Source organism: Ceratotherium simum, chromosome 36 (assembly GCF_057802395.1).
Source record: "Ceratotherium simum simum isolate JZ-2026a chromosome 36, ASM5780239v1, whole genome shotgun sequence".
NCBI classification, from domain to species: domain Eukaryota; kingdom Metazoa; phylum Chordata; class Mammalia; order Perissodactyla; family Rhinocerotidae; genus Ceratotherium; species Ceratotherium simum.
The window spans coordinates 487,248-500,490 of NC_141935.1; the positions used below are offsets into that span (position 1 = coordinate 487,248).

Here is a 13,243-nt window from a genome sequence, read left to right on the forward strand (position 1 = left end):
CACACAGTGACAAGCAAGACATAATCCCTGCCTTCATGAAGCTCCCAGTGTAGGGCTGGGATCAAATCTCAGTTCTGCCCCATCAGCTGTGTGACCTTGGACAAGTTACCTAACCTCTCTGAACCTCCATCCTCTAATCTATAAGACAGAGGTCTAGTCATCTCTCAAGCGTTGCTATGAGGATCAAATGAGCCAGTGTATGGAGAGCACTTAGCACAAGCCCACCAAAGGCAGCTACCTGTATCACTGATACTGTTTCAACAACCCTTTGGGGCTCCTCTTCGCCTCCTGTACATTCTCTTCCAGTCATCTGGGTTCTTGCCTATTTCCTTTCCAGTCTATGAGCTCCCGGGGGCAGGAACTGCTCCTTCATTCAGGGCTCGTTCAGGGCCCCATGCCCAGTGGGGTAGATGGGCCCACCTCCCACCCCAACTCTTCCCCAGGGCTCCATACTCCTATGGAGGAAGTGTCACAGACTCTGCGCCCCGGGCAGGAAACACACCACCCAGGCGCCCTGGCTCTTCTCCCCACACATAGGGAAGGGACCTGGAGCTGTCCTGAGCTGCTTGGCTCCTCAGGGCTGCCTCCCCACACCCCCGCAGCACCCGCACAGGCTGGGCCGCTGTGAGCAATCACTTTCGTCGTTTGTAAAGTAGAGATGACGGGGATAATAGTCCCAACTTTATAGCTGTGAGAATTTTGTGAGGTAAACTCCACACAAAGTGCTCAGGACACAGAAAATACACAACAGTGCTGAGTACTACTGCAGTAGTGGTGGTGTTGATGGAGGACCATAAGACGGGGGTCAAGACAATTAAAGGTGGAGCTTCTAGATTCAGCTCCACCTATAATTCTCTACGTGCTGCCTCTTGTGTTCCCACCTGTGGGGGACGGGGTGATCTCTGAGGCTCCCCACCCAACTCTGCAGTTCCCCACCCATCAGCTCGCACGGGCATGAGCTGTCTTTCCAGTCTAGGCTGCCCCCCACTGGCCACAGGGGCTCACTGCAGTTGGTACTATGGCTGGGTTTTCTTCCTGCATCAAATTCCATCCATTTCTCCAGGTGAAGCCAATTCCAAACTGGGGCACTTGGGAGTGACAGGGAAAGGACTTATGTAGGCGGATGAAGGAGAGTGAATGCCCTGTGAATTCCATTGGTTGATACGCAAATAGATGCGAGAGCTCAGGGCCCAGAGGATGCTGGGCTCAGGAAGCCTGGGGGCAGCGGGATAAGGGAGGTGCAGACCCTCGGGCCTTACCTGGGGGAGTGCAGAGTTAAGGTGGCGCTGGAGCTGGTCCCGCTCATGCAGGGCATCCTGGAGCTGGCTCTGCGTGGCCGCCAAGGTCTCCTGACTCTCCCGAAGGGACTCCAGCAACTTCTCCCGCTCATCCAGCATGTTCACCATCAGCTGCTCAAAGTTGGCGTCAGCATCGGCGCCATGGGGAGGCCCCAGGGAGTCCCCCTCGCTGATTGTGGGCATCACCTCACACATGGTGAGGGTGGGCAGGGCCTTCTCAGCGTCTGGGGACAGGGGAGGGGCTCACAGGGTTGGCACCTCCAGAGGGACCCAGTGCATGGGTCTCAGAGTGAGCAGTGCAAGGTGAGTGGACAGGTGGGCAGGGGCTTCTCCCATGGCGTCAGTTGCTCTTGCTCTGAAAGGGGCCTGGTGCCTGGAGTGCCCCTGTGGAATGGAGACAGAGGGCCTGGCTTAAACTCCCAGGTCTGGGGCTGGGTGTCCTATGTCCCCGGACAAACGGACAGCAGCCGAGTGTGGCCATGACAGGCAGGGAGAGCAGGGCTGGAAAAGGGCCCTTTGTTTAGACTGAGCAATGGAACCTGGCAGAATCCCAGCCGGGTCCAGCGACACCCATTGTTTCCGGAGGGCAGTGGTCTGTGGGAGAAGAGACTGCTATGAGGCCCAGCTGAGTGGAGAAGGGCATCCAGGGGAGGGGTGTGGGGAGAGGAGGCAGGAACCGGGACCAGAGTGTGGGAAGGAGAGGGCAGTGTTGGCGCATGCCCCTTCTCAGAAGGTGCCTTCCTTAGTTCTCCCAAGGAATGCAGAGGCCCACTGCTGCAGCCTCGACCTCCAGGTCCCCCCACCCCCAGCTGTCAGAAGTGCAGCCGCAGTGGAGTGTTTCCCCCAACCACGTGGCTTGCTGGCCAAATACAGAAATGATTCAGTCAGTGGCAGGGGAGCAGCCAGCAGGCTGCCCAGAGTCCTCCTGAGACCTGGGGGTGGGAGAGGAGGAAATAGGGTCTCTGCCCACCCCTCCAGCCTTCTGCCCCACATTCAGGCCAAGGCAAGCACAGAAGGGGTTAAAGAGCTCTTAGTTGGTGTGGGTCCCACACAGGGTTGAGTCCCAGGATCACAAGAACAGGGGCAGAGTAGCTCCTCCCCTGACCACTGCCACAGCATGGCTCCTTGGAGAGCGCAGGCCCGGCATTGGGGCGGGCACAGAGGCCTGACCTGCTCCTTGCCCAGCATTCAGGGAGGAGGCTCTAGCTCAAGGCATCCCCAGCCCTGAAACCTGGCAGACAGAGGCTTCCACTCTGAATCACAGCCTGCCACCTCTGGGCTGGAGCAGGCACTGACCGAGCGAAGGAACCCAGGGTGATGTCCAAGTGGGATGTCATTCTCCTAGGGCAGGGCTGCCATGTGGGGGCCCCTGTCGTGGCTGGGAACCTTCTCCCTCCGTGTAACTGCTCATTGCTGGCACTGCCAGCTAGCGCAGTTAGCATGTGCACAGCCTGGCTGCAGTAACGCCTTGAGCCTGGCACAGGGAATCCCAGTGGTCAGAGCAAAGGAAGGTGTAATGAGGAAGGCACCAAGTAGCAGGGGATTTCTCTGCCTGCCATCGGCTCCCAACCCCCCCTACCGTTAATCAGTTTGCAGAGGGAGCTATCTTCAGAGCTCCTGTTGCGTGAGGAATGGGATGTCAGGCACCCAGCACGGCAATGGGCCCACAGATGCTCCATAAATGGTGCTTTCCTTCCTTCCCCCCTCTCCCCATTTGTGAGACACAGGGCACAGCTTCTTGTTCCACTCAGGTGGCAGACTGGGAGAGTCAGGGAGAAGACAGGAGGCATCCGGACCCAGCAGGAGGTGAGAGGTCAGGCACTGGGCGGCACTGGACACCCCTGGCGTGTGGCAGGGCTGAACCCAGCAGGGGAACCAGAGAAGGGCCCCTTCCACCTGAACCGCCTGGCATCCCCTCCCCCAAAGTACTGATGACCTAGGCAGAAATGGGGGCAGCAAGAGGGAGTCTGGGAAGGAACGTGGGCCTGGATCAGACAAGAGAGCGCCAGCTTGCAAAGCCCCGAGTGCGCACCCACAGCCACTGCCAGAGGGCCCAGCAGTCCAAGCAGGCATATGGGTGTAGCCCCACACAACCTCATGCACACACACACACAGAGGTGGTACAGGAATATGGAGACCTAGGACAACAGGCATGTGGCCACACACATGGTCCCAGACACAGAAACTGGATGCAGACTCTGCTCCAAGGGATCCTTTCCCCAAGCTGGACAGCCACTCAAGAGGCTAGAGAGGCACCAAGTAGTAGCCTGGTCTGCACCCTGCTTCCCCCAACATCCCTGCCCCTTGGAGCAGCTGGGAGCAGATGGGAGGGGCGGCCACCCCAGTCTTGCCAGAGCTGCCACCTCACTGACGCCGATACCAGCCATTCCTCTCCTTCTCCTCCCACGGCGCCCGGGCCCCTCACCCTGAATGCTCCTATCTGTAAGGTCGAAAGGCCACAATGGCCCCACTATACCTCTCTAAGCTTATCAACAGCCAGGCTCTCATCCCCGCCCCCCCACACCCACTCCAAAAAGAAATGAGAGAGGAAGAAGAGGCCAGGCTAGGGAAGGGGCCCCTTGTGGTGGAATCTGCTCAGGACCCTGGGAATGGCCTCAGGCCAACAGACGCCCAGGCAGTTCACAGGGTAGAATATAGGAAAAGGCTGGCACTTAGGAGATCAGCTGGGTGACCTCAGGCTTGTCACCACCTACTACAGCCTCTGCTGTAAGACGGCACCCACAACCCTTGTTTTGCCCACCATAGAGGGACGAGATCATGGATAAACAGAGCTTAGAAAAGCAGGAAGCACTGTACGACTGAGGGGAGTATGAACGACCTGAGTGGTGGGCACAGGCAGGCCTGTGGGTGGGGTTTCTAAAGCTCCTCACAGGAAGGGGTGGGAAGAACAGAACCTCAGGCTGCCCGCTGTGACGTGCTGGCTATTTGGTCCAACTTGGCCTCCCCGAATTCTCCTGGTCATTCTGGCAACTGAGAGGCTGGCTTCGGCACCACTTGCCCTTTCCCAGCCTCCCCCAAACCAGGTGCCAGGTAGCAACTCAACTTCCCTGCTGAAATGCCATCATGTACAGCAGGGTAAAGACGAGCCCAGAGGGGCTGCCAGGCAGATGCCCCCAAGATGACTGACTGTCTAGGACCTCCTGCCCTTGCCCCTCAAATGCACAAGCATTGTGAGCAGAAGGGAGCTCCAGGACAGCCATGTCGGGATACCTGGCTCCTTCTAGCTCAGGGGCTGTCTTTAAATAGCACAATTATCATCTCAGCCTAACAGAAGCCTCCTCAACTCCTGCCAATTTCTAAGTAACACTCACGGGTCCTGATTCAGAGGCAAAAGCAACCAGCCCCCAAAGCAAGCATTTGTGGAGGGTTTTGCTGGTGAGGAGTGTGGGCAGGCTGTGAAACAGCAAAAGAGGGCGTCAGAGTATGTGTGAGTGTGTGTGTGTGTGTGTGTGTGTGTGTGCGCGCGCGCAGGGAGGGACTGACCAAAAACCAGGCCTCTGGGCTTATAAACAGAAAAGGTAAACTCTGAGGCCTCTTTGTCTTCCTAAAAGTCACCCCACCTTTTCCTAACAGGAGGGACGGACACTTGTCTGATGCTCTGGCTGGCCACACACACAAAGGCTGGCTTCCCACTGCCCTACCAGATGGCAGGCCCCACTACGGTGAGACAGCTCGGCAAGGGCACAGCTGCTGGCCCCCATGGAGGCAAAGGGCCAGGGCGAAGCTGCCAGGAGCTGTGCTCAAGTCTGAGTGTCTATGAGCTGGGCAAGAGAGGGGCCTCAGGTGGGAGTCCCTTCAGAGCAGAGAGGTGAAAGAGGAGGGTCACACAGCCACTGGATTGGAGGAAGGGGGAGGAAGCCTGAGGAAATGCAGAGGGAGTAGTCACCCAGGAAAACAGTAACGATTATGATAGCAGCTACGATTTATTTGATATCTACCACATACCAGGCGCTGTGTTGTCGGCTGACATACATTAACTTACCTTAATCCTCACAATTTCTTGCAAGGAACACATAATTCTTCTTCCCATTTCACAGATGTCAGAATTGGGACTCAAAGTCATGTAACCAAGTCTACACAGCTAGTAGGAGAAAGAACTAGGACTCAATTCCAGTCTGTCTGACTCCAAAGAGGGGTAGGGGATGGAGGAAGAGGGTGGGTGAACACGATTCCAAGTCGTGTCTCCTCCAAGGAGCCAAGGCAGCAGCCTTTCCCGCCCTCATCAGGGCAGTGGCAGCCTAGGGACAGCTCACCTCAGCCCCTCTACCTCTTCTCCTCTAGCCTGGGGGGAGGCCTCTGGCCAGCAGCTGTCATAGTCACGAAGTGGCCCCTTCCCCAGTGGAATTGACCCGTCTCCAAAGCCCCATGTACCACTCAGAACCTCTCCCTCACCCCCTGGCTGGCTCCATACTGAGTTGTAAGCAGTCCCCAAGTTCCCCACACACTCCTGCAAGAACTATAGGAACAAACATTCTTCCGAGCCCTCAGCCCCCCTCACTCTGTGGCGTTTTCAGATACTGGCCTCCCAGTGGAATGAAGTCCAGCTGCCCACCTCTCCTTCCCTCTAATACAGAAGCTTCTCCTCCTCCCCGTCCCTCTCCCTGTCTAGCTCACCACCCCAAGAAGCCTTGCCCTCACTCACCCTCTCTTCCGAAAGCCCAGTCGAGCCTCCTCCCCTGCTGCTCCCTAACCCTGCTCACTGCCATGCTCCCAGAGCCTACCTATTGCTCATGAGCTCCTAGCACCTCACCCGGCCTGCCTGAGTCTCCCTCTCCACATTAGTCTAAGGAACTTCTGATCACCCTTTATTTATACCTCTCTTTGTGGCACATCATCTCACAGATCAGCACCGGCTGCCAGCCCAGGCACTCAACTTCCTAATGCCCCGCACATGCAGGTAGACACAGGCAGGGGCGTCTCTTTATCTGACAGGCTCCCCAGGCCTGTCTCTGTGAAGCCCGTCTCTCCAGCTGCTCCCCAGGAGTTAGTTATGGGCCACCTCTTCCCAAGACATGGCCAACCACCTGGGTGAGCACACACCTTACTGTCCAAACCTGGGCCTTCTTGGGTGTGAACAGGTTAACAACCATACTGGGACACAGGTGTAAACTAGGGCTATCCCAGGTATGGGACATAAACATCTGATTAAGGTTTCATTTGTATTTAAGGTTTCATTTGTATAGAAGGGCTCCAAGTCTAAAAAGAGGTTAGAAAATCCCCGCTTTAAGTATTGTCTGCAGAAGGCTCTGCAAAAATAAACACATGTTCTCTCAGAGAGGCAGCACAGCCGTGCAACAGCGCGATAAATATGGGAGGGCTACACAGGTGCCATGGGGGCCACCAACTGCACTCCATATTCTAAATGTCTAATAGAGATCACGTATTCACACAAATCAAGATCAAAGGCTGCACCACTGAACACAGCACACAGCTTTGGCTGAACTTGTGTCATTAAGTACAGTAACCGTAGCCATCTCCTGCTAATCAGAGCCATTGATTAATACTTATACGTGTCCTCAAATAACATTTTCAAAAGAAGAAACAAAGTAATAAGTGTGGCGTATTTGGAGAATAAAAATCTTTCTTTTTTCTGTGTGTGTGAGGAAGATCAGCCATCAGCTAACATCCGACGCCAATCCTCCTCTTTTTGCTGAGAAGATTGGCCCTGAGCTAACATCCATGCCCATCTTCCTCCACCTTATATAGGACGCCGCCACAGCACAGCTTGACAAGTGTCGCGTCGGTGCACGCCCGGGATCCGAACCTGCAAACCCCGGGCCGCCAAAGCAGAGTGTGCGCACTTAACCGCTGCGTCAGCAGGCCAGCCACTGGAGAATAAAAATCTTTCAAAGCTAGGGGTCCCCGTAGAACAAATATAGGTCCTCTGGTGTTAGGAAAAAAATGCTCGCAAGTCTCTGCATTAGGAGATCAGTGCATCAGACGAGAGAGCCTTCATGTAGCAGAAAACAGAACTGCCCAGGAGGAATCAGGAACACAGAGCGGAGTGCTGTCGGGTGCCATGGTGTGAAAGGTCTGGAGAACACAAAACTGCCTGGAGAAATGCAGGCGTCACAAAAAGTGTGCATATGTATGTGGTTACACACTCTGGGTTATGTGTGTGTGTAAGCAAACAGTCAGGAGAATGGGGTCCTGAGAGCGAGCGAGCAGGTGTGTACAGCATGCAACTGTGTTTGGACATGTGTGGTCACGAGTATACGTCAGGGCTTATGATGGTATACAACTGTGGGAATGCGTGTGTGACTGTGTGTTTAGTCACGAGAGTGAGTGTGTGTGGTCATACAAGCACATGCATCTGGGAGTCATGAAACCACCTACATTCGTAAGGGCATGTGGGCCCCATGAAGGCGTGTGCATGTGTGTGATCATGAAACCACACTACCGGTCATGAGTAAGTGTAAGCCCACGTGTGGTCCTGAACCTGTGGGACATGGGTGAGAGGGAGAGCGAGGAAGGACAGGAATGATAATGAAGGAATGAAACTTGGTCCAGACGCTCTGCCCCAAATAAGGGCCAAAGTTGTGGGTACCCCACAACTGGCCTAATGTGAGCTGAGGTCTAGGAACTGGGCCCAGCCCACCTTTCTACTTACCACCCCCCATCAGAGCTGCACCGCAGGGCTCCATGTGCATTAGAGATGGCAGCAGTCACCCCTGGATCTTCCAGAATGTCCACTACTCATGGAACAGCCCAGGCCAATTCCTGGCCTGGCACCACTCCCCGGGCCCTCCACTCTCAGAATCTCTCCTCTAAACCTAACACAGGAGAGCTCTCTTCTGTAGCAGCTGCCAAGGAGAACTACCATCCAGGGCCCACCCCCACCCCTTCCTGCTACCTGGACTGCAGATTCCTGCTTGGAAGGGTTCTCTGAGGTCATGCAAGCCAACCTCACACTCTGTGTGGGAGTTCCTTCCACACATCCCTGACAGCTCAGTCTTTACTTGATTATCCTTTGAGAATAAGGAGCTCACTAGTAAATGAGGAAGCCCTCATTGTCCTAAGGAAGCTTTTTCTTAAATTGAATGGAAACCTCTCTCTCCTTTGAAATGACAGTTATCCATCTGAAGACAGTGGCCAGGAAGTCACATCAGATATGTGTTTAATTTACAAGACTGCAACTCTGCTGGCTGGGCAAAATAAAGGCCTCTAAATGCATCTGACACTTAAATACAAAATTATATTTTACATAAGTACTCTTTTTAAAATCACTGTATACATTACATGTTTATATAATTAATATACAATGTATATAATGTATACTATATCTGCACATTAACATCATTGTTCAGAGTTATAAACCTAAACCAGTATACCATGCTTTATGGGAGATTTAGGGATTTTCACTTTATCTACTGCCTACAGAAGTGAATTCCCCCACTGAAATGTAATAGCACTGTACTGGGTCCCCAGAGGCTCCTCTGCTCCAGGTTAAATATTTCTAGTTGCAAGGAGACCCTGCTTCATTGAACCTAGAGGATCAGAAGGCAGACCTCTTCAATTCAACCCAACAATTACTTATTGAGTAGATTTCCATGAATCCAACACTGAGCTAGGAATTGTTATGGATACAAAAGGCATGTAAGATATGACCTCAATACTTGAGAAGTTCACAGTCTACTTGAGAGAACACAGATGCACAAGTATGTTCCAGGGCAACACAGAGCAGCATGTGACCAAATATCCAGTCTCTGGCACAGCCTGGGGGTCAGCGCTGAACACCTCCTGGAGTATGACCAATTGAATTAACCGGTGGTAGTTTCTCCTCCAGCTGCCTCAGAATGAAGCAGCCCCAGCCAAGGCCTCTCAGCCCCTGACCGATAGGCAAGAAGCTGCTCTGTGGTAGAGTTGACTGCACCTGGGTAAACAGAAAACACCAGGGGGGAGGCCGGGGCTACAGCTCGGAAAGCAGAGCAATGAGCCCAGCAGTAATCATGCTGTGTGACCACTGAGCCAGCGGCCAGGCAAGGAAGAGGGGAGTCCTCAGGTTCTGCCGGGCCTGGAGTTTCACACCACCCTAGCCCAGAGCTCCTCCCCCACCACCATCCCCCCACTGGCCCTGCCCCATGACATCCTCAATTTCCACAGGTCCCTTCCAGTACAGCAAAGGCTGAGAGTTCCCTAGAAGCAGCCCTCTCAGAGTCTGCCAAGTATCACGGCCCCTCTGAGGACCTTTTACTCCACTGGCCACCTGAGGTGCCACGCTCCTGTGAGCCAGCCCTATATGTCCTCCAGAGCTAATTACAGGTCAGTGAGCTAGCAGGCCAAGTAGGGGACAGCAGGTGACTTCATGTGGCTGCAATACACACTCGCCCCTCCCTCTGACTCCACTCCCTCCCTCCACTTCTCCCAATTCCCCACCTGGGACCTCGACTCTGAGGCAGCTTTCACTCCCTAGTCCTCCCTGCTCGCTGGCGTGCACACGCACACGCACACATACACACACAACTCCGGACCACTCAGAACCACACCTTGTTTCTACAGCAACCCATCAAACGGCCTGAAGCCCCAAAGCAAAGTATCCCGCATAACAGCGAGCTCTCCCATATCCTAAAGCCCCCTCGGCCCCCAGCTCTCTAGCCCTGCTGAACCTTCACCCCTGCCTCATTGCCACCACAGCCAGATGGGCCTCCTCTCCACTGGAGGCTCTGAAAGGACCCAAGAGCAATCCCTGACAACTCTACAACTCTGAGACTTCAGCAATCAACTCTGAGAGGAGACGCGCAAGTCCGGCTGCCTGCCCTGCCCTGCCCCTCCAATCCCTCCTAACAACCCAGCTGCCAGACCCCATACACTCCACAGTTCCGACCTCATGACACGCCCAGCAGCACATGCCCAGATACACACCTACTTCCCCCACAATCCTCTATGTCCCAGAGATGGATTCGCCCGCTCTGCTGGCTGTCTAGTGCACTCCTGGCCCCCAATAACCATTGTGCTGTTCATCATCTCATTATTTTGAGGTATCATTTACCCCAGGCAGCCTCCTCAGGCCTCAGGACAAAGTCCCAGAAAACAGCCAAGGGAAATCACTCAAGCTGTTGCTTTTGCTAAGGCAGCTTCCCTCGGGACCACCTGGCCAGTTAATAGTGGTAGGGGCAGACGGGTTGGAATCCAGTTCAGACAGCTGTTTGAAAGCATGGGGACAGGCTCTGTCTTTTTCTAATGAATAGCGATGTAACAGAAGGGGGGTGCTGTTAAGAGTGCCCATGGTGTGTACCTTTCAGCTGCTCCAGGGCCCTAAGTTGCCTTAAGAAGATGCAGCTCCTAGCATGGTGTCCAGCACGCCGTAGTGGCCCAACAAACGTTTGTGGGTGTTGAACAAAGTACTAGGTGCGGTTCCAGCACCTCTGGAAAGCCCGAGGGAAGTCCCTGAACCCTGCCGCTGAAGGGTCCCTGAGCTCGGGCCAGGAGGGGATCTGCACGCTCTGCGACGCCCCTCTCTCACATCTGCTCACACGAGGACAGCACTCCCGGACACCGCTGGGTCTGTTTGCTAGCTCACCTCAGCAACGAGTGCACCCTGTCCAGGAGCCCTCCTCATGATCGGAGAAGCCACCCGCACCACGACCTCCATCTGCCCACCTCCCAGACCTGCCGGTCTGCACTGAAAAACGGCCCTACGCGGCCCCAAGCCCACTCCGCACCCAGCCTTCGGGTCCGACGTCCTCCGGGTGGCCCCCACCCCGCAGACCTCAGCAGCTGCTCCCCCTGCCGCCCCGGGAAGGCACCTAAGGCCCCCAGGAGGGCCTGGAGGCAGGGAGGCTGGAGGGCAGGGCGGCCGTAGGGACAGGGGTGCAGGACCGGGATCCGGAGGAGCAGGAGGTCAGGGGACAGGGGTACAGGCGGGCCGGGGGGCAGGCGGGCAAGGGGACGGGGGCCAGGGAGCAGGCGGACAAGGGGGCAGGGAGCAGGCGGGCAGGGAGCAGGCGGGCAAGGGGGCAGGGGGACAGGGGACAGGCAAGCAAGGGGTAGGCGGGCAAGGGGCAGCGGGGCAGGAAGGCCGGAGGACTGGGGAGGCGGGTGGCTGGGAGGCCGTGGGGCGGGGGCAGGGGGCAGGTCCGGGACCAGAGGGGACCCGGGGAGCGGCCGCCGGGCTTGGGGCGCCTCTCCTCGCCTCCGGGATGGGTGGGGGCGCCCACCGGCGGCACACACGCAGCCCCCTCGCGGCTGACGGAGGCGAACCCTACGCCCACCCCAAGGCACCGGCGCCGCCAAGGCCGGAGGGCGGCACAGGGAGCGGACCGGCCGCCTGAGACCCCACGTCCGGACTCAGCGGGCCGCTCCCGAAGCGCGCTGACAGAAACCCCGGCCCGGCAGGGAGCTGGAGGAGGGAAGGGGCAGCCTCCCCGACGCGGCCCCGGACGCTCACCCGTCTGTGTCGCCGACCGCCGGCCGTGCGCTCAGCGCAGGGACCGCCCGCGCCCGCGGAGCCCGGCGCCCTGGATGCCGAGCGGCCGAGGGGCCGAGAAGCCCAGGGCCGAGCCCCGCAGCCTCCGCCGCGCGGAGCGTCCGCCCGAGGCCCCGCCCCTCCCCCGCCGAGGGCCCCCCCGCCCGGCTCAGGCTACGCCCTCCCGGCACGTGACGAGACGGCGCCGGGTCGCCTCGCCCTCTGGTCCCCTGGAGTGGCCGGCGGGGCGGAGTCGGGGACCAGGGCCCGCGGCCCGCCCCCTCCCAGAGTCCTCCTCCTGGTCCCTATCCGACCACCTGCTCCTAAATCTGGGCCTTGCGTGTCGCCAATGGTGCGTCCCACTTCGCGCCTGCTCTTTCCCGCCCGTTTATTACTTCTCCTTTGGTCACACCCATTTTTTTACCCGGAGAAACCTGAAATCCAGCTACATTCCCCTAGTGTGCACTTAAGTGAATTGTGTCGTTTGCCTGAATTCAGGAACCTGGCTGCGCTAACACTGTTACTATAAAATGAAATGTTCGTCTATCACATATACATATCTCAATGCCAAAATTCCTGACTGACATATTTTAGTTAAATCTCTCATTTTCCTCAACTGCCCCTTACCCTGTCCCCTGTGGCTATTAATGCATCTTTCCCATCTGGTTTGTGAAGTTTCATCACAGTGCCTGCTCAACACTTCACAACACCCAGGAAGCACTGCTGTAAGTATGAGGAATTTTTACATACATAGACATAGATACACACACGTTCTCTATCAGCAGCAAATGCTGTGGTTGCGATCAACAGCACATAAAACCTTTCATTTTTTTGTTTTCCTCACCCCTATTTGGCTTAGTTTCTCTGTATCTTTCGTAGACGACAGGGAAATCTGAGTAATTCTGATTTATTTAGGGGGTGAGAAATGAAGCTAAATTTGTGTTATTTTCTTTGACCCTCAGAACAAAATAAAGGTATATATTTAAGGAAATGAAAATTACAAAGCAGTTGTTACAAAAGCAGTCCAGAAAGTTTCAGCTCTTCTCCAGATGGTTTGGGAGTCTCATCAAAAGGAATTCCCTGAGACACTTCATATCCTTTCACTAATAAGACATGAATCATCCTAGAAAAGACAATTCAGCCAATGCAGAGGGAAGGCTGAAGCCATGACAACCACTGATAACACACTTCACCAAGAGTTTGTCAATATTATGCTAAGAGAACAGCTGAGGCAATATCTAATATTATACCTATCATCCTACCATGGAGTTTGATACAAAAACTCGGAAGTTGAGTCAGAACACAATTATTAAGCCAAATTTATTTCACTCCCTTTTAAAAGTAACTCCTAAAGGGAGACATACAACCCACCAGGACAATGTCCTTCTGCTCCATGGCATCTTCAGTTCAGGGAACCAGGGACTCTGCCTCTGTCCTCCCACTTCAGAGGCAACTTCTGATTGTAGAGATTTGCAAGGCGCTTATTGTCCTTGGGTTTTTTGTTTTTATCATTTAAATG

General features: G+C 55.3%; 1 protein-coding gene across 1 annotated transcript in view; it reads right to left on the bottom strand.

The window, feature by feature from the left end:
* The window catches only part of PPFIA4 (PPFI scaffold protein A4), a 34,863-nt gene extending 31,124 nt beyond the window's left edge, over window positions 1–3,739 (bottom strand). The window contains 1 exon segment of the mRNA XM_087424256.1: window positions 1,260–3,739. Within this exon segment, the coding sequence (XP_087280382.1) occupies window positions 1,260–1,493 (234 nt within the window). The 5' untranslated portion in view covers window positions 1,494–3,739.
* Window positions 3,740–13,243: the final 9,504 nt, after the last annotated feature.